Genomic DNA, 20,210 nt, shown 5'->3' with positions numbered 1-20,210 from the left:
AGGGGGTCCCCTGGGGAGGCAAATCAGCATTTTATGTTGCTAACGCTGTTGCAGGCATTGCAAGGTATTTCGGGAAAGGTTAAAAGTGTAAGTGTAAAGTAAAAGGTTCCTTTGCAGGTTGCAAAAGGCCAAAAAAAAAAAAAAAGAAGGGAATGGGTTAACTCAACACTCCAGGTAGGTCCAAAAATAAAAGGCTAACTTCAGCCCAAGGCCATTGCGCACACTCAACTCTCGGCTACCTGCCAAAAAAAATCCCAAAAGCCTAAATTCCATCCCCAATCAGGCATTTAAAAAAAAATAAAACTGCAAAGGCTACAAAAACTAGTAAAACAGCAAAAGCCAGCAAAAACAAAGTTTCGCGTCCCTAAGGCCGGTGTGTTTTTAAAAAAAGCTTAAAAAGCCGCAACAATCCGGTTTAAATGAAAAAAAAAAAACACAAAAAAGCAAAGGTCCCTAAACAAAATGCCCCCTCTCCCACCCCAAAAAACCCACAAAACTTAACCCTCCTAAAAGCCAAAGCAAATCAACAGCAAACCCTAAATGGCCTGTGCACAAAACAAAACTCTCGTCCACCCTTACCCCTCTTCTTACGTTACACCCAGGCTTGGCCAGCCTCTAGTCATGCATGTGAGTATGAAAATGGGTTAGGGTTGGGGTGCTAATGCTTTCTTTCTTCCGCCAAGTAACGTAAAAGTGTTCCCAGCACTCGCCGCTGTTACTTTATTAATAAAGGTTTAAAATTTAGTCACTTGGTGTGCTCCTTCATCCCCTCCCCTAACAATCCTGCAGCCTGAGCCTAATCACCTAATGCCTCAAGCAAATTAATAACAAAAATCTGTCACATTGCTTATTATCAGCAATTTGCCAGACAACTGGTACCGTCTCATAGGGAGGCTAGAATCCTACAGTTCTCTCCTCCCACAGGATGAGATATTTGATGAGGTTATCCCACCCTCAAACACCTATTTCATCCTTCTTTCCAGATGAGGCAGCTATGTCTCTGCCACCTTCCATGGTCAATGATTTTTGGGGAATTTCAAGATCTCATAAAGAGGGTATCTGGCACTCGTCAGATTCCATTCAAAGGTCAAGGACTCACAGCACAAACTGAATAGCCTGCAGTCAGCAATACCTCCATGGTGGGGTATTACTCATTAACGAGGTGCTCCTGGATCCTGTGAAGACTGTATGGTAAACACGATATCATTCCACCATCATGTAAATCGGTGAATAAAAGTGTTATGGTCCCCTTAAGGATCTGATTTCTTGTTCTCACGCCCTCTGCCTAACTCCCTGGTGGTCGATGCAGTAAATGAGCAAGGTAAGCAACACTCCTCCAAGTCTACCCCATCTAACAAAGACCAAAAGAGACTGGACCTTTTTGGACAAAAGTTCTGCTCATCAACAACACTACAATTCAGGATCACAAACTATCAGACAATCATGGCCAAATATAATTTTACAAACTAGCCTTTGTTGAACATCTGCCACAGGAACAGAGGGAGCAATTTCAATCCATCATCTTAGAGGGCCAATCATTGAGTGGTAGTTACGTGGAGGGGATCATGACTCCAACTCTTAGGGTTTCTGAGAGAAGTCCTGAACACTGAGGAGGCCCTCCCTTTTGATGTTTGTTTTGTAAACTTTTCTCGGAGACCATGGATGAGTCCTTGCATGCACTGAAGGACTAAGGCTACTTTACGATCCCTGGCCATATACAGTCCTACAAATAAGAGAAGATTTAGTAGGCTTCCCAGAGATTGCATCATGCTCAGTTCTCTGGATTCCATAGATCCACCGAACACTGGCAGGAAAAGACATACAGCCCAGAGAAAGGGGGCTGCTCACCCGCCCTCCACCACCACCAAGTCCTCTTCAAAGCAACGGTTTTGACAGGTTGCTTGGAGGGTTCAAATCCTTTCACTTCTGGTTTTACAGCTATATCCATTCGCTCACCTTTCCTCCCCTCCCCCTTTGAAGACTGCCTTTCCCATTTCTAACATGGTTGGGAGTGGATCACTACAGATAAGTGGGTTATAGCACCCACTTTACATCCCTTACTCCCTTCATTTTCTTCACCATTTCTCTTCAGGGACCCCTCTCATGAGCTTTCATTGAGACAAGAAGTGAGCATTCTCCTTCAATTTAGGAGCAACACCTCCTTATAAGGGCAAAGGGTTTTACTTGAAGTATTTCCTTGTCCCAGTGGAAGATGGAGACCAATCTTGGATCTAAGACTTCTGAACAAGTTTGTAAAGTCTCAGATGTTCAGGATGGTGAGTCTGGCAGCTATAATTCCTTCAATGGAAGGAATGCAAGATGCCTATTTCCATATAATGATATGTCTGTTTCCCAGAAAATACTTACACGTCACTGTAGGCCAGGATCATTTCCAATATTGGGTTTCCCTTTGACCTTTCTTTGGCCCCAGTGGTGTTCTCAGAGATTCTGGGGGTAGTGGCTGCTTACCTCCAACGAGAAGCAATCCTAGTCTTCCCATACTTAAATGTCTGGTTACTCAAGGGCATACTTACAAAACAGTGCTGTCTTCCACCCAAATGGCCCTTGCTCTTTTCCAGGAGTCTGATCTCCAGCTGAATATAAAAAAAAAAAATCACATTAACTCCTGTACAGAAGATACAGTTTGTAGAGGGATCTTTCGGCTTGTTGACAGCCAGCGCCTTAGACAGATTCATAACTTTGTCAAGTCTGGTAGGGTCAATTCAGGGGAGCCCTTGGACCACAACAAGGAGCTGTCTTCAGCTCCTGAGACACATGGTATCTTGCACCTTTGTGACCGACCGCACACGGCTCATGCCTCCACTGCTTCCAGGGTTGGCTCAGAATGTCCTATTCTCCAGCCAGGCAAACCTTGGACTGGCACGTGACGGTTCCTCTACAGATGAGGAATTCCCTAGACTGATGGAGAGATCAACGCAGCTTCTGGGCAGGCATTCCTTTGTTTCCCAGCTCCATCAGTGACTTTAATAACACATGGATCACTGTTGGGATGTGGAGCTCACCTCAATGCCCTCATGACTAAGAGCAGATAGACAACTCAGGAAACCAATCTCCACATCAGTCTGTGGGAACTCAGGGCAGTCAGGAGCACCTGCCTTCATTTCCTACCCCTCCTCAGGGTCATGACGGACAATGTATCTTGCATATTCTATATCAACAAGCAAGGACAAGCGAGATCCTTCCCTCCCTGTGTGCCAAAGTCAGGCAACTATGAAACAGGTGTATAACTCATCAGATCTACTTCCCAGGTATTCAGAACACTGCAGCTGACATTCTCAGCAGATGCTTCTCCCAGGACTACAAATGGGAGCTAGGCAGTATATTCCAAGGATGGGGACTGCCAGAGGTCCAGGAACCACCTCCAGGAACCTTCACCACCTCCAGGAACAATAAATGCTCTCTTTTTTTCTGCTGAAGAGGGGGACGGGACCTCCACTCTTTGTGGGCTGCCTGTCATCCATTTTGGACGAAGGGTCTGCTTTGTGTTTCTTCCAACACCTCTGATACTAAAAGTGATTAACAAAATCAGACAGGACAAAGCCAGTTATCCTTACAGTGCTGACCTGACTGAGACAAGCTCAGTACCCATACCTGCTTCATCCATGCATCCAACCACTGTTCAAGCTTTGGACCACTCTTGGTCTGCTCTCACAGGCTACGGGTTGTGCTTCACTCCAGCCTGAGGTTCTCCACCTCGGGGCATGGTTCCTCTGTGGCACATGGGATTAGAATCTTCCTGCTCTGCAGAAGTGCAACAGGTGTTGTTGAAGAATAGAAAGAAGTCAACCTGTACTTCTTACCTGCAGAAATGGAAGAGAGTCTTCGTTTGGTTTTGTCACTGCCACCCTCTGCCTGAATCTCTGCAGCCTTCAGTCATCCTAGATTAACTGTTGGATCTAAAGAAATTGAGGTTATCAGTTAGCTCGATTAAGGTCCATTTGGCCACAGTATCAGCCTTTCGTCCTCCAGCGGACGAGTTCTTGATATTTGCTTACCCCATGTTGTCTAGGTTAATTAAGGGGTTGGGGAATCTCTACTCCCAGATTAAAGACCCTACCCTGATCTGAGACCTCAACCTGGTATTTAGATCCCTTGTGAAACCTCCATTTGAACCAATGGCAACCAGTTCTCTGCTCCGAGATAAGCCTTTTTTGTAGCCATCATGTTGGTCCATAGGGTGGGGAGATTACAGCCTTGCTGGCAGATCTTCCCCCCCCCCCCATTCCCTTACAGTGTTCTTTAAGGGCAAAGTCTTTTTACACCCACACCTGAAATTCCTGAACTGGAATCCATCTTTAACCTGAAGCTTTTCCATTTAGAAGGAGGGGTAGGAAACCAGAGAGGGACAAAGGGGGCTGCAATCATGAGAAATCCCCTAGCTACCACCTGAGCTGGAACAAGGACTGTACCAGGGGAAAGGATTGTGCCCTGACTAGGAAGGTGTCCAGTCTGTGATAGAAGCTTATTGAAACATCTGAGGGTGAGATTTTATCTGTATTCCGTTCCCTTACTGTATTAGGCTTAGACATGCATGTTTTATTTTATTTTGCTTGGTAATTCACTTTGTTCATAGAATCATAGAAAATCAGGGTTAGAAGGGACCTCAGGAGGTCATCTAGTCCAACCCCCTGCTCAGAACAGGACCAATCCCCAACTAAATCATCCTAGCCAGGGCTTTGTCAAGCCTGACCTTAAAAACCTCTAAGGAAGGAGAGTCCACCACCACCCTAGGTAACCCATTCCAGTGCTTCATCACCCTCCTAGTGGAAAAGTTTTTTCTAATATCCAACCTAAACCTCCCCCACTGCAACTTGACACCATTGCTCCTTGTTCTGTCATCTGGTACCACTGAGACCAGTCTAGATCCATCCTCTTTGGAACCCCCTTTCAGGTAGTTGAAAGCAGCTATCAAATCCCCCCTCATTCTTCTCTTCTGCAGACTGAACAATCCCACAAGTCTCAGCCTCTCCTCGTAAGTCATGTGCTCCAGCCTCCTAATCATTTTTGTTGCCCTCCACTGGACTCTTTCCAATTTTTCCACATCCTTCTTGGATGCAGTACTCCAGATGAGGCCTCACCAATGTCGAATAGAGGGGAATGATCACGTCCCTCGATCTGCTGGCAATGCCCCTACTTATACAGCCCAAAATGTCATTAGCCTTCTTGGCAACAAGGGCACACTGTTGACTCATATCCAGCTTCTCGTCCACTGTAACCCCTAGATCCTTTTCTGCAGAACTGCTGCCTAGCCACTTGGTCCCTAGTCTGTAGCAGTGCATGGGGTTCTTCCGTCCTAAGTGCAGGACTCTGCACGTGTCCTTGTTGAACCTCACCAGATTTATTTTGGCCCAGTCCTCTAATTTGTCTAGGTCCCTCTGTATCCTGTCCCTACCCTCCAGAGTATCTACCTCTCCTCCCAGTTTAGTGTCATTTGCAAACTTGCTGAGGGTGCAGTCCATGCCATTCTCCAGATCATTAATGAAGATATCGAACAAAACCAGCCACAGGACCAACCCTTGGTGCACTCCGCTTGATACCAGTTGCCAACTAGACATGGAGCCATTGATCACTATCAGTTTTCTATCCACTTTATAGTCCATTCATCCAGCCCATACTTCTTTAACTTGCTGGCAAGAATACTGTGGGAGACCGTATCAAAAGCTTTGCTAAAGTCAAGGAATAGTCCACTGTTTTCCCCTCATCCACAGAGCCAGTTATCTCATCATAGAAGGCAGTTAGGTTAGTCAGGCATGTCTTGCCCTTGGTAAATCCATGCTGACTGTTCCTGATCACTTTCCTCTCCTCTAAGTGCATCAGAATTGATTCCTTGAGGACCTGCTCCATGATTTTTCGAGGGACTGAGGTGAGGCTGACTGGCCTGTAGTTCCCCAAATCCTTCTACTTCCCTTTTTTTAAAGATGGGCACTACATTAGCCTTTTTCTGGTTTTGTCTGTTACCTGGAATCGCTTAAAACCTACTTTGTCTATTTAATAAAATCACTTTTTACTTATTTATTAACCCAGAGTATGTATTAATACCTGGGGGTGGGAGGGGGCAAACAGCTATGTATATCTCTCTATCAGTGTTATGGAGGGCGAACAATTTGTGTTTATCCTGTACAGGCGTTATACAGGTTAAAATGGATTTACTGGGGGTTTGGACCCCATTGGGAGCTGGGCATCTTAATGTTGAAGAAGGAACCCTTCTTAAGCTGTTTTCAGTTAAGCCTGCAGCTGTTGGGGGACGTGTTTCAGACCTGGGTCTGTGTTTGTAGCAGGCTAACATGTCTGGCCCAAACCAGGCAGGGTTTTTAAGTCCCAAGATGCCAGGGAAATCAGGCTTAGAGGTAGTCCCAGCACATCAGCTGGCATACCCAAGGGGTTTTCTGTGATGCATCCCATCACACCCTACCAAACTGAGAATAAACAAATTACTTTTAATTGTATTGCTTAATAACTGTCAATTTTATTTGTATTATGAAGTTTTTAATGACTGTAAAACAGCTTTCCAATGAGCTGTTTGTTTTTTTACAAATATTTGTTGTTTATATTTGTGATACAGACTAACATGGCTACCACTCTGAAACCTGTCAGAAAGCATTGTAACTGAAGTGTATTTGTTTAATGTCGTGGAATGGTTTGGCCTTTTTTGTGAGCTGTTGGATTCGGGGCCGTAACACTGTCTGAGAGGGTTACATTTCTCACAGTGAACCGGTCTCTTTTTCAGCTGCTTCCTCGCTTCCTTTTAAAGGGGTTTCTGGTGTGTGTTTGACTTATATGCTGCCTTTTAATCAAATAGTTTACAACCTGCTTGTACAAAATGTGTCATGAACATAAAAAAAACTTAAGGAAGACGATGCTTCAGCTAATCGAGGAAGTGACTCATGTCGGGGGGGGGGTGATTTGTCTAAGGAGTTAAAACCAGCCTCTGCTGTACAACCTCTAACTCTGAAGATTATTACTAGTAGTTATTTGTCTGAATTTTTCTAACCACAGTTTTTTTTGTTAATTTTTTCATTGAAAGTAACAGTTATCTCTTTTAATGTTTTTTCTGCATTAGGTGGAGATCTAGGTGCCATAAACAAGATTTTACTTAAGTTAACAGATAAATTAAAATATTATTATTAATTACTTTGCTGAGCAAATATTAGGAAGCATATGTTCTTTTATTGTAACTGCTAGTTCAGAATATTTCTGAAAATAAAACCATCTTTTCCAGGCGCAACCTTTTTCTGCTGAGTGCTGCATTTCTGTCATGCCACTTCCTATGCCGAGGTGGAATCGTAAATCTAAAACTAGAACCTTTTTTTTTTTTTTTTTTTTTTTTTAAAACCCTCTGGGGAACCTTCTTAGCAATCAATTTATATTGTCCTAGTTATTCTCTCAGCTTGCAAAATTAATTCTCTTTCTGGAAGTGCAGAAGAGACTGAAAAATATTCACAGCTACATTGCAGTTGCTTGGAAACAAGAATTTTCGTTTGAAGCACTATTGATTGCATCCATCATATCCTGTAGCTTCATTATTAATAGTTACTCACAGTATACTGCTTTTTAGGTGCATTACATCATCTAGTAACTGAATAAATTGAGGCATCTTATTTATTTTTAAAAAATCGGTAAGGATAGTTAAGGCATGGGAAGTTTATATATAGTTCAGAATCACAGATTTCTTCATATTAAATAAAACCTTAAGTGCTGTCTTTGGGAAATCCTTTAATATTGATTCAAAGTACACCTCTACCCCGATATAACGCTACCCAACATAACACTAATCTGTATATAACGCGGTAAAGCAGTGCTCGGCGGGGGGGGGGGGGCTCTGCGCTCTGGCGGATCAGATCAAGTTCGATATAACACGGTTTCACCTATAACGTGGTAAGATTTTTTTTTCGCTCCCGGGGACAGCATTATATCGAGGTAGAGGTGTATAAATTAAATGGCATCAGTATGACAAGCTGAAAATATTTATGTGCAATGCCTGTCTTGTATTTTGAATCTAATGCACAGATATACTGTCTAGATTTTCTTTAATAATGGAACAAAGATTCAACTGCATAATTTTTGGAAGCTAATATCCTAATATACTGATTGTTCTATCACATTCAGATTTCAGTGCTGCTCCTTTTCACAAACGGCATGCATAAAACCAATTTACAGTGTTAATTCGAATGTCTGACAATATTTCTTAATCATTTTTGTGTGTTTATATGATGCCCTTTTGTGTTCTTTCTAAATGAATGCATGTTTGTGTTAATTGCAGTTTCTTTGTATATGAACTACATTATGCTGCTTTTATCCTAGGAAGAGTCTGAATGAATTGATTTGCTATGTTCATATATTGATTAAGAACATTTTAATGCTAGTAAAAATACCAAAACCCAACTTGACTGGCATAGTGGGGACAAGTTCTATGGAAACTTCACCCACATATGCATGCCAATATAGCTTAGTCATGACCTGCCCCAATTGCAGTGCAGTGTTTGGCTTTGATTTTCACAAAGAGACTGTCAGTTACCAGGATGTGGGGAGTCAGGCCTAGTGTCTAAAGTCAGAGTATAGTGGTTAGAGCCGGAGTGAGGCAAGGCAGGAGTAACAACCATGGTTTTCTTGTAAACATTCATTTAAATCAGTTATTTTAACAGCTATCATTTGTGCTCTTTCCCTGGTACAGGGATTGCCAACCTAAGCCTGAGAAGGAGCCAGAATTTACCAATGTACAATGCCAAAGAGCCACAGTAATATCTCAGCAGCACCCCCAGCAGCTCCCCCTCTCTCCAGCCCCTACTCTCAGCACCTCCCACCCCCGGCAGCCCCGCTGGTCAGTGCCTCTCCCTCCCTCCCCGCACCTCTCGATCAGCTGTTTTGTGGCATGCAGGAGGCTCTGGGGAGAAGTGAGGGCACAGCAGGCTCATGGGAGGGGGCAGGAAGGGGTGGAGTGAGGGCAGGGCTTATGGCAGAGCCAGGGGTTGAGCAGTGAGCACCCCTCAGCTCATTGGAAAGTTGGCACCTGTAGCTCCGGTCCCGGAGTCGGTGCCTGTACAAGGAGCCGCATACAGTGGAGTTGCATCTTACGTGGGGGTTTGGTTTTAAAGTCAGCGTGTAAGGCAAAAATCACATATAGCCCATAAAGTACAGTATACTGTACATGGTTATGTGTATACAACCCTGTACAGCAATATGTATAATATATACAGTAATGTACAGTATATAATAGAGTACATATGCACAATATAATTGTACAGTACTGTATTTTTAATTACAGGGGGTAATTACAGGGGTTCATCAGGGCTTGATGTTGATCTAGAAGACAGAGGTGACGGAGCTTGGGTGACGGAGAGCAAGACGTAGACGAAGTGGTTGGCTCTGGTTCAGCTCGAGAAGTTGATTTGCCTAGGCTCATCTTCTGCTGGTTGTTTTTCCTTGAAAAACATGGTGATCAGCAACTGTCGCTGTTGTCTCTTGAGCTGCTCAAACATTTCTTGATATGGTCTCAAATTGTCCGTAATACTACATGTGATTTTGAGGTTTCATTCCATGGAGGGATCGTATTCAGAAATTAAATCATTCAAGTGTTTCGCTGCTTGGAACGCTTCAACAAATTTATGAAGATTGCAACTTGCTGGCTCTTCTTGTTCGTCATCATCATCTTCATCTTCTGTAAACGATTTTATCAGTTCCTCGAGCTCTCTTCGTTAGTCAGTGTTTCTCTATGGCTCTGAACTAATTCTTCAGTTTCTTCCTCAAGGATGTTGACGAAGCCATCACCACCCACTTGCCTGGTCACCTGAACAATGCGCTTCACTTCTTTGTCAATGGTCAGGAAACTCTTAAAATCATTCACACATTCTTTCCATAGGTTTCGCTAACGTGCATTGACTGACTGTTTCAGGCTTGATTGCATCCATTGCCTGCTTAATATAAGTGATGCAATCGGCAATGTTGAAGGACTTCCAGCACTCAATCACATGAAGATTGGGATCAGCATCCATAGCGCTATGTATCCATGAGAACGTAAGCCTCATGTACATGGCCTTGAAACAGCGAATCACGCCTTGGTTGAGAGGTTGGGGAATGGAGGTGGTATTGGGGGAAGAAAGACGACTTGAACGTCGTTATGTGCATACCGGAGTGCCGCAGGGTGACTAGGAGCATTGTCTATGATCAGCAACACTTTAAAGTCAAGTCCTTTCTCTTCGAGCTACTGCGTGACCTCCGGAATGAAACACTTGTGGAACCAATCCAGAAATAATGCTGCTTTCACCCAAGCCTTTTTATTTGATTGCCAGAACACAGGCAGGAGGTTTTTGTTCTTGCCTTTTAAGGCACGGGGATTTGCAGCCCTGTAGAGCAAGCCCGGCTTTATTAAATGCCCAACCATATTGCCACAAAAGAACACAGTTACACAGTCTTTAGCTGCTTTGAGCCAGGGGCTTGTCTTTCTGATTTTGAAATGTAAGTGCAGTTGGGCATTTTGTTCCAATGAGTCCCAGTCTTGTCAGCATTAAGAACTTGTTCCAGAAGATAGCCCTTTTCTTCTTTGATTTTCTTTAATTGTTTCGGGTAGGCTTTTGCTGCCTGTTCATTGGCAGATGCAGCTTCACCAGTAGTCTGCACATTTTTGAGGTTAAAACGGTTCCTAAAACTGTTTAACCCAGCCTTGGCTGGCTTTGAATTCCTTCTCATCAGAAGGTTGTCCCTCTTCAGCAGGAGGTTTGAACAGTGCGTAGAGGCTAAGAGCCTTTTCTCACAACGTGTTGCCATCAATAGGCACACGTTTATGCACCACATTGGAGACAGACATGCCGTCTCTCAATAAGTCCAACACAGCCAGTTTTTTCTCCAGCGTTGGAACAGGTCGCTGTTTCTTTGGTTGAGCACCAGAGGAAGTAGTTGGCTTGTGTTTAGGTGCCATGTTGTACGAAAAATACGTATCTTTAAACATAGAATCACAGTCAGTGCAGCGTGATGCTCACACTGAGAGGCATATGGGAAATGAGACTGACTGAGGGAACAGCAGATTCATGTCTCCCATCTCACGCTCACTCCGGGGCATATGGTCATTGGGTGGAGCCGCCTGCACTATTTACAGGTGTCTTGTTGTTTTTTTGCGTTTTTTTGCCGAGCACATATAGTTGAATTTGCATAAGTTAAATGCGTGTATGATGCGACTCACCTTTATTAACTTCTGAAGAGCCGCTTGTGACTTCTGAGCCACAGATTGGCCAACCGTGCCCTAGTAGAAAGCAAATCCACCTTGAGCCCTTATATGAAACTTGCTTCTTTTATTTGTGGGGCTAAGTTGGGGGAAAACATCATTTTATGTGGTCAGTTGTGGTCACAGGTGTAGTGTTTTGATTTATAAGAGTAAGATTCTCTTTGCAGGACAGAAATATACTAGTTCTGTCCCCAATGCTTGATCGCATTCATCATGAAGATACTATATTTCATGAAATATGTTGATTTGAATTGGTTTCCATCAAATCTTGTTGACACTTTAATAAAAGCACTCATATTTTTGTTTAATCTGATGTCCATTGTTGTCTTTTAGAAATTCTTGTTCTCTTAATTTAAAATATGTATTGGCATATGGAATTTACCATACTAGTTTGCACTCAGTATTTGTCTAGTCCAGCATCCAGTCTCCAACAGTGATCAACACCAAATGCTTCAGAAGAAGGTTCAATTAAACCCTGCAGTTACACAGGTGTAGAATAATCTCTCCTCCCACATTAGATTTCTTCCAAAATTTGTTAACAAGAATATCCAGAGCTGCAATACTTAATGCTATCTATATAATTATCTAGTCCCTTTTTGAGTGTTGCTGAGTTTTTTGGCCTCCCAGCATCCTCTGGCAATGAGTTCCACAATTTAAGTATGCATTGTGTGAAAAGGATTTCTTTTTCTCAATTTTGAATCTTCCACCTTTTAAAATTAATTTAATATCCCCTTGTAGTATTAGACGGGGAAAACAGATGCTGCCCTCTCCCTTCCATTAGCCATTCTTTATACTTTTTATTATGACTTCTTATTCATCTCTTTTCAAAGGTAAACAATGCCAGTCTCTTTAATCTCTTTCCATGCTCTAAAAATGTTCATTGCCCTTCCCTGAACCACCTCTAATTCTACAATATCCATGTACACATGTATGTATTTGTAAAAGGTTTTGTTTCTTATAGTTTTGCATGACTAATCATTTGAATGTGTGTAAGCAATGTGCTGTTTACACATAGGTATTTCTCTAGCAATCATCATGTTTTTTGAGCACCCTGTAAAATTAATGGTGCATCACTTACCTCCAAAACATAGAACTCTCCTCCCTTCTCCTTCTAAGTTATTGAGTGAATTCGAGACACTATTTCCAGAAAGGTGGAAAATACACTAGATTCATCTTGGGAAGTGACCAACACTTCAAACAGAAGAGCAGACTTTTATTAGAGCTGAGTCATTGCCATTTTTGTCCATATGGATTTTAATGAACTACTGAGTCAGCATATGCAATACATGTGGCCTTTACATACTATTTCATTCTGTTTTGTATGTTCATCCCAGTGTGATCCTGATTAATTCACTGTGAAATCAGGCAAGTTTCATTGCTCTTCTTTCATTGCACATGGGTTTGAAACTGGAAGTGGGACTCGCAGACAGATTTCTGAATTCTTCATTACAGGCAGAATCCCATGTATGATTTTTACAGCTGTGTAAATTTCATGTAGTTGCCCTTTTTATTTTGTGCTCCATTTTCATTTTTAATTGATTCTTTAGTCCCTTAGATGGTAAAGATGTCACTGTATCATATTTGTAAGGTTACCAACCTACAGCATCAGTTACCCTTCAGTTCTATGCTACCACCTTTTCTGACAGGGCTGCAGGTGTACCATTGGCACTGTGTGTAAATATTTGATGATAATTTATATTCTAGTGGAAGTAAAAAGTTTGATCTCTGTCCACTGCCAGGGAACAATTGGCTGACTGATGTCCAAAGAATTGGAGTATGTTAGTTGAATTTGGCCTGCCACCAATTTCTTAATGACCTTTCCCAGAAAAGGGGAGGCTTAGAGACCAGATGATAGTTGGAAAGGTTATTTTAAACGAAGTGATCTCTTGCAAGCAAGGACTGAATTATTGCGTGTTTGAGGGCTGCTGGCAGCTTATCCTCTTTAACCTTGCCAATAATGAGCTTGGGCATTCCCTACTGGTTTTTGTCAGTTCACACTTGGCTGAATGGCTCTCACATGCCACAGATAGAACCTCTTCCAATTGGGAGCATGGATGAAATTCATCCTGGGAGGATGGTGTGCTTATATTCTTCTATCCTGTTACTATTTTGAGAGCTCCTGAGTTTTTGATAGTCTTGTACATGATGTAGATGTGAGAGCTTCCACCGCTGAGCAGCACTTACCCTTGAATTTCCACTGCCTATGTATTTTCTATATTTTGCACCTACTTTTTGATTTGGTAGCATTTCACGTTTGCTACGTGATGTTGATTTAGAAATTGGTTGGAAGCAAACTGGGTTGATTAGATGACCTACCAGTAGAAATGATTCCACTGAGCAGGATTTGCCTACATAATAGCAGAGAAGAAGGATCTCCTGACGTCCACCTTAGCCTTGGCACAAGAACCTAAAAACTCTTTATGTCAAGAGTCATCCTCCCATCAGTGCTTCAGTTTCTTCACCTCTCACTTCGTTGGTTGCAGGTGATTGGTAAACCATGGCAACCTGAGAGGGTGATGCAAAGGGGAAGAGTTGCCTGGACCTTGTGACATCTGTAATCATGGACAACAAACTGCTATAATGCCCCCACCAGACTGTCCATAAGCAGAACAGTTTTTCTCCAGAGAGCTTTAGAAAACGAGCAAAATCTATCAATATCTTTGGGTGGACCATGAAAACAATGCTATATTGTTATTTTATGTATGGAGCTGATCACAGTAATAAAGACTAATGGAGTTTGAAGTTGTTGTAACACACAACATTTTTCTTCTAAGGTTCTTGTGGTTTTCATCATCATTGTGATGTTAAAATTGTGGTACTTCTGCAGAAACTTCCTTACGTTTTTTTTTTAGTTTTTAAAAGTTTAGACTTGTTGAAAATAGAAGTGCTTCTGACAGGGAAAACTAACTAAATTCACTTGCTTACAAGTCAAATCAATGAGAAATATTATTTTGTTATTGATACACTGTGTAATTCACATTAGCATTAATGGGAATTACTTACATGTCTTAATGATAGAATAGCCCCTTTATAGTATTGTGCAGGCAGTTACTGTATAACCATCCGACATTGTTCAGTGGCACTTGGAAAATGGTAATTGTCTCCATATTGGTATTGCTGTCATCACCGGAGAGTAACTGATTTGTGTTTGGTATTTTGTGGTGTAGATAAATGGATCCAAACGATCTTAATCCTCTGTATACACTGTGTAAATTCCACTGTCACCAAGCTGCTAGAGATGAAGGGTCAATGGTTTATTTTTATGTTTGCTTTGAATAGTTGTTCCTTTTTGAGAACTCCTAATAGTACTGTTATAAAACCTAACGGTTCTTATTAGGCAACTGAGACTTCTCTAAAGGTGGAATAACCAGTTTTTAAAAGGACACAGCTGGATTAATGTTCATATATTTAAAGCAACAACAAAAAATTTCCTTACTAAAGAGATGAATAACCTCTTAAATTATTAAAATTAATGGAACTTACAAAATCAAGCTTAATTTTTTACATTGATTGCTTGAAGAATAAACACTAATCAACCCCCCCTCCTTTTTTTTTTTTTTTTTTTTGTACAGTCCGTTTCTACTGTGTTTCATTTTCAGGTTATGTATATCCCAATGCTGCAATGTCTGGACTATAAAGAATGCAGGGGACTGTTTGTTTTGTTTTTGTTTTTAATTTTTCATTAGACTTTAGAGTAAAACGTTGGAAACCTATCTAGATGAGAAGGTCTCTGAATTACTAAATAGAATTCTTTCCTAGGTGTCTGGCTGGTGGGTCTTGCCCACATGCTCAGGGTCTAACTGATTGCCATATTTGGGGTTAGGAAGGAATTTTCTCTTAGGCCAGATTGTCGGAGACCCTGGGGGATGGGTGGAGGTGCGGGTGGGGTTTGCCTTCCTATGCGGCATGGGTCACTTGCTTGTTTGAATTAGAGTGAATGGTGGATTCCCTGTAATTTAGACTTAAAATCAAGATTTGAGGACTTCAGTAACTTGTCAGAGGATATGGATCCATTACAGAAGTGAGTGAGTGAGGTTTTGTGGCTTGTAGGAGGAGACTAGATTGTGGTGGTCCTTTTTGGCCTTACAGCCTGAGTCTATTACTCTTTTTTTAGTTTTGTAAATATTTGCTCTTCCAAAAGATACATTTGGGATTAAGTCTGGCCTGACATCCCAATGAGAAAGTTCTATTAGCTGTCTTAACAAAACTATAACCTTTTCATATGTACATCTATGTGTAAAACATGTTATAGATGTAATGTAATTGTTTTCAAAACAAGATTTAAATATTTGTGCAACTACAGGCTACCAAGTTATGCCTAACCAGCAGCAAGCCTACCAGGGGTTGGTTGGAGTTCAGCAGTCTCAGAATCAAAATCTAGTCAGTAACCAACACAACAACATTGGAAATCAGATACAGGGTGTGATTGTTCCTTATACTTCAGTGCCATCTTATCAGGTAAGTTATCTTTTCAGAACTTCTCTTTGTCATTTGTTTGAAGATTTAAAGCAATTTAAAAAAATCTGAACTACTTTGTAGGCTGAAAAAAGCTCCAGCAGGAGCTTGAGTATCTTAAAAAGGTAATGTGAAATGTCTGAAGCAGGAGCATTACAAATACACAACTTTCCATTAAATAGTTGCACGGAGGGCCTGGGTGTCACAGTCAAAGTATAGCATTAAATATGGTGCAGAGTACATGAAACCAGAGCTGTTAAGACTTCTGCATTTTGTTGGTTTTTGTCTTCTGTTACAGAAAAATCTCCTGATTAATTCTTAGAATTCCTAGGACTCAAACTTTGAAATCCCTATGAACCAAGCTTTTGCATTGTTTTTGGGGGAAAAGAGAACATTTTGACATTATTTTGCACTATTGCATCTATTGTCATCACTAGTCTTCCTTGCTATTATGTAGAACTCAAGAATTTAGGCCGTTTTCTATCCTATCAAGTCAATTAATCATGGAGGTTATCACTTAATTTTTATAGCAGAGCTGCTTCCCTTAGTGGAATAATTGATTGATATATGGTAAATGGGGAGCAGAGAATTTTCTAAGTAGAATAATTATATGATATGCCTCGTGTAAATTTTTTCAGTCGCCAGCCCTCTATTTTGCCCAATCACATTATTCCATTCTCTGATCCTCCTAAGTTTCATCTTAAATACTTGTTTCATTTTAAGAAGCACTGATATAACCCTTATGTTAAGGTAACATTCTGGAATGAAGCAAAGGCACAAACATTTAATATTCAAATGTATAACTTCTCACTTCTAAAGCTCTTTTGATACAAAGATCTTTTAACACTTTACAAAGTGTTGCTAAGTATCATTTCTGTTTTACAGAAGGAGAAACTCAGGTGACTTGCCTGAGTTCACGCAGTATGACACTGGTAGAGTTGGGAATAGGGCAAAGGCCTTCCAACTCCCAGTATGTTGTATTTTAAAAAAGCCTATTTCACTAAAGCCTTTTTTCAACTGTTGCCCTGAGTAGTTGGGTTGGATCTGTTTAAAACACGACAAAAAACCCTCATACTTCAGTCCCTCAAAATGTTTTAGTGTAGAGTTTCCAGCGTCCTGTCTTGATATTTGTAGTCAGCTATTGTTTCAATTGGGGGGAGGGATAGCTCAGTGGTTTGAGCATTGGCCTGCTAAACCTAGGGTTGTGAGTTCAATTCTTGAGGGGGCCACTTAGGGATCTGGGGCAAAAATCAGTACTTGGTCCTGCTAGTGAAAGGCAGGAGGCTGGACTCAATGACCTTTCAAGGTCCCTTCCAGTTCTAGGAGATAGGTATATCTCCAATTATTTATTTATGTAGTTAGTTAAATGTATAACTGTTTATTCATCCCCTTTTTAAAATCCTGTACAAATATTCAGTGTAGGCTATGTCTTTAAAGTTTCTTGGGATTTGGATCTTAATCAGCTTTTCCATAAAGATGGCATGCATTGAGCATTCTTCAAGTGGTCATCCACATGCATTCCACTCATGGTACACATGCACCTCAGCCATGTAAGATAAGATTCTTTTGGCCAGCAGTGTCCATTGGGCCCCTCCACCTCCACACCCACCCAAGGGCATAAAGGGCAAAGTAGGCCCAACCATCACTGTTATTTCTTACCACACGTGGCAGTGAGACAGAACCCCTACAATGTCCATCTGCTTCTCTGTGGATTGTGCTAGTTTAGTGTTAGCGGTTAGTTAGACTAGTTGCCTTTTGGTAGCACATGCAAAAATCTTATAAGGCTGGAACTCACTCCCTGCCCTCTTCCTACAGGACTTCTATCAAAGTGACAGAAGTGAAACCCCCGGGGATTGAAATCAGCACTTTTGTGAAGCTTTAATGCCACTTAATGATGGGCACTCGAGGTGCCTTTTTTGTTTAGGGGGGCATGCCCTCCCCCCAAGCAGGCTAAAAAAGCTAGAGAAGCCCACTTAAGATTGTTCCTTCTGTAGCATTATATGCGAGCCTCCTTGGATGTTGAAAGGAAGGATGCAGCTAGACCCCAGTACTCCAGTCTGTCTGCTTACACGAGGCACATGACTCAGAATTCTGACTTGTCTCAGGCTCAGAATTCAAGGAGCAGCCAACAGCTGTCTGAGAAGGATCCCTCTGGTGCCCTGGAACTAACTGTTACTGCTGGAAGTACCCACTAACCGTGCAGACTGCTCCTCTCTCAGTCCCAGTCATTGAGTACTTGGCCCCTCGGGATCAGCACTTCTCTACAGGCCATCTTGGAACTATGTTCCTTGGTCCTCAGCACATCAGTAGCTAGTGTGTTGGTACCTAAGGCATATACTGTGCCAAGTGATTTACCTGTGAGTCTGGTGCCGGCTCTTTTGGTCTGAGAGATTGAGGGTGGCGATAGCTAAGTCATCAGATTTTGAGAAGTCGTCCTGACAGTTAAAGGGCGTATTTCTGGTACCAACTGCACCCGCTACTCAGTTAAGGAGAGAACAACAGAGCCAGGGCACTCCTGAGAGGATGCCCTTTTCTTGACAGAGGTGTACATCATCATCATCCCTGTCAAGGCATAGTAGGGACTCTTCACCTGCATATCCTTCTTCCCCTGTTTGGGTAGAGAGTGGGAGAGACTCTGGGGAGCAATCTGTAAGGGGCAGCAGGGCTTATAGAGAACATCCCTCCTGGTGTCCCCTAACTCCTCCACCCATGCTGTATCGGCCTATTGGAAGCCCTGCAGGAGTGCGTCTGTATTCTCTTTAGACTGTATTATTGGCCCCCCGCCAGAGTTTGATTATTCTTCCCCAAGGGGCAATATAGACCAAACAGATAGGCCAGCTAGTGCAGCCTCAGATTCTGAAAGGTTGGAGGAGGAAAGTGATTAGTAATATTTATAAGAGGAAGAACGGCTCAAACCCATTGCAATCTCCTCATCCTCTCACGACAAGGCAGTAAATCACCCAACATCATCTCCAGTTGATGACTTCAAGGCATTCCAGGACCTCGTCAGGCACATGGCAGAGGCTCTGTATATACCTGTGGAAGTGGTGCAGGAGAAACCTCTCAAACTCCTGGACATCTTATGTCTTCCCATACCTGGCAGTTCTTCTTCGAGTGATTGCTAATATCCATTCCAGTTAGGTGTGTGCGCGCCGCGTTCGTTCGTCGGAAGATTTTTATCCTAGCAACACTCGGTGGGTCGGCTGGGCGCCCCCTGGAGCGGCGCCGCTATGGCGCCAGATATATACCCCTGCTGACCCAGCCGCCCTTCAGTTCCTTCTTACCGCCCGTGTCGGTCGTTGGAACAGTGGAGCGCGGCTTAGCTGACCTCCACTTCCCTAGCTACTCGTAGTTCTCGTGTATATAGTTATGTAGTTATAATCCTTTTATATATATATTTGTATAGTTATACGTGTTTTTTCTTTGCTAACATAGTTAGTTTAGTAATAGTTAGCGGGGTTCAGGAAGTAGCCCCTTCCCCGCACCCGGTGCCGGAGCCCATGCCCAGCTCACCGGGTTTAAAAATGGGCTCGGCCTGCCAGAAGCCGATGCCGACGGGAGATCCACACGACTCCTGTTTGAAGTGCCTCGGGGAATCACACTTGACATCTAAGTGCCCCATTTGCACGGCTTTTAAGCCGAGAACAAAAAAGAGCGGTATTTTCACTTACCCCTCCACCTTTGGCACCGAGCGATGATCAAGCGGCTGGCAGAAGCGCCTCCTCGGCACCGGACCCCGCCGGCACTGAAGTCGACTCGGCACCGCTCCCTCTCTCCGAGGTCGAGAGAGCCTACGATTCCTGCTGGTACCTGACGGCTCCCCGGCACGTGCCGTGGTTGAGTCCCCTGCTCCTGCTGCTTCCATGCCACCTGCATCGCAGCCAGAGAGCTCGTCTAAATCGGATCGCCCGGCACCGACACCTGCAGAGGCACCGATGACGTCGGCACTGTCGATTCCAGTCCCGTAGGGCCATTGAATCCAGTGCCTGACAGCTCCCCAGCACACGCCGTGGTTGAGCTTACTGCTCCTGCTGCTTCCGTGCCAACTGCATCACAGCCAGAGAGCTCGTCTAAGTCGGATCGCCCAGCACCGACACCTGCGGAGGCACCGACAACGTCAGCACCGTCGATCCCAGTCCCACGAGGGCCGTTGAATCCGGTGCCTGACGGCTCCCCGGCACGCACCGTGGTTGAGCTTACTGCTCCTGCTGCTTCTGTGCCAACTGCACCGCAGCCAGAGAGCTCGTCTAAATCGGATTGCCCGGCACCGACACCTGCCGAGGCTCTGACGACGTCGGTACCGTTGATCCCTGTCCCACGAGGGCCGTCGAATCCGGTGCCTGACAGCTCCCCAGTATGCACTGTGGTTGAGCCTACTGTTCCCTCCACGCCGGAGACATTCCTAACGGCGAGGGATCTCATTGCCATGACAGAGTCGATGCTGCCTGACCCCGGCACCACCGGTGCGGGTAATACAGTCTCTTGCCGAACCTCCCTTGATATGACCATCCTCTGTCGG

At 43.3% G+C, this 20,210-nt stretch overlaps 1 protein-coding gene across 14 annotated transcripts in view; it reads left to right on the top strand.

Annotated features, from left to right (window-relative positions):
* R3HDM1 (R3H domain containing 1) overlaps positions 1–20,210 on the top strand; it is a 144,408-nt gene that overhangs the window by 99,689 nt on the left and 24,509 nt on the right. For all 14 annotated transcript variants that reach the window (XM_050915989.1, XM_050915996.1, XM_050915995.1 and 11 more), the window contains one exon: positions 15,540–15,694. In XM_050915989.1, coding sequence (XP_050771946.1) covers positions 15,540–15,694 — 155 coding nt within the window. The remainder of the gene's footprint in view (positions 1–15,539; positions 15,695–20,210) is intronic.

Source organism: Gopherus flavomarginatus, chromosome 10, assembly GCF_025201925.1.
Source record: "Gopherus flavomarginatus isolate rGopFla2 chromosome 10, rGopFla2.mat.asm, whole genome shotgun sequence".
Lineage (NCBI taxonomy): Eukaryota > Metazoa > Chordata > Testudines > Testudinidae > Gopherus > Gopherus flavomarginatus.
This window is presented reverse-complemented; position numbering and strand designations above follow the sequence as displayed.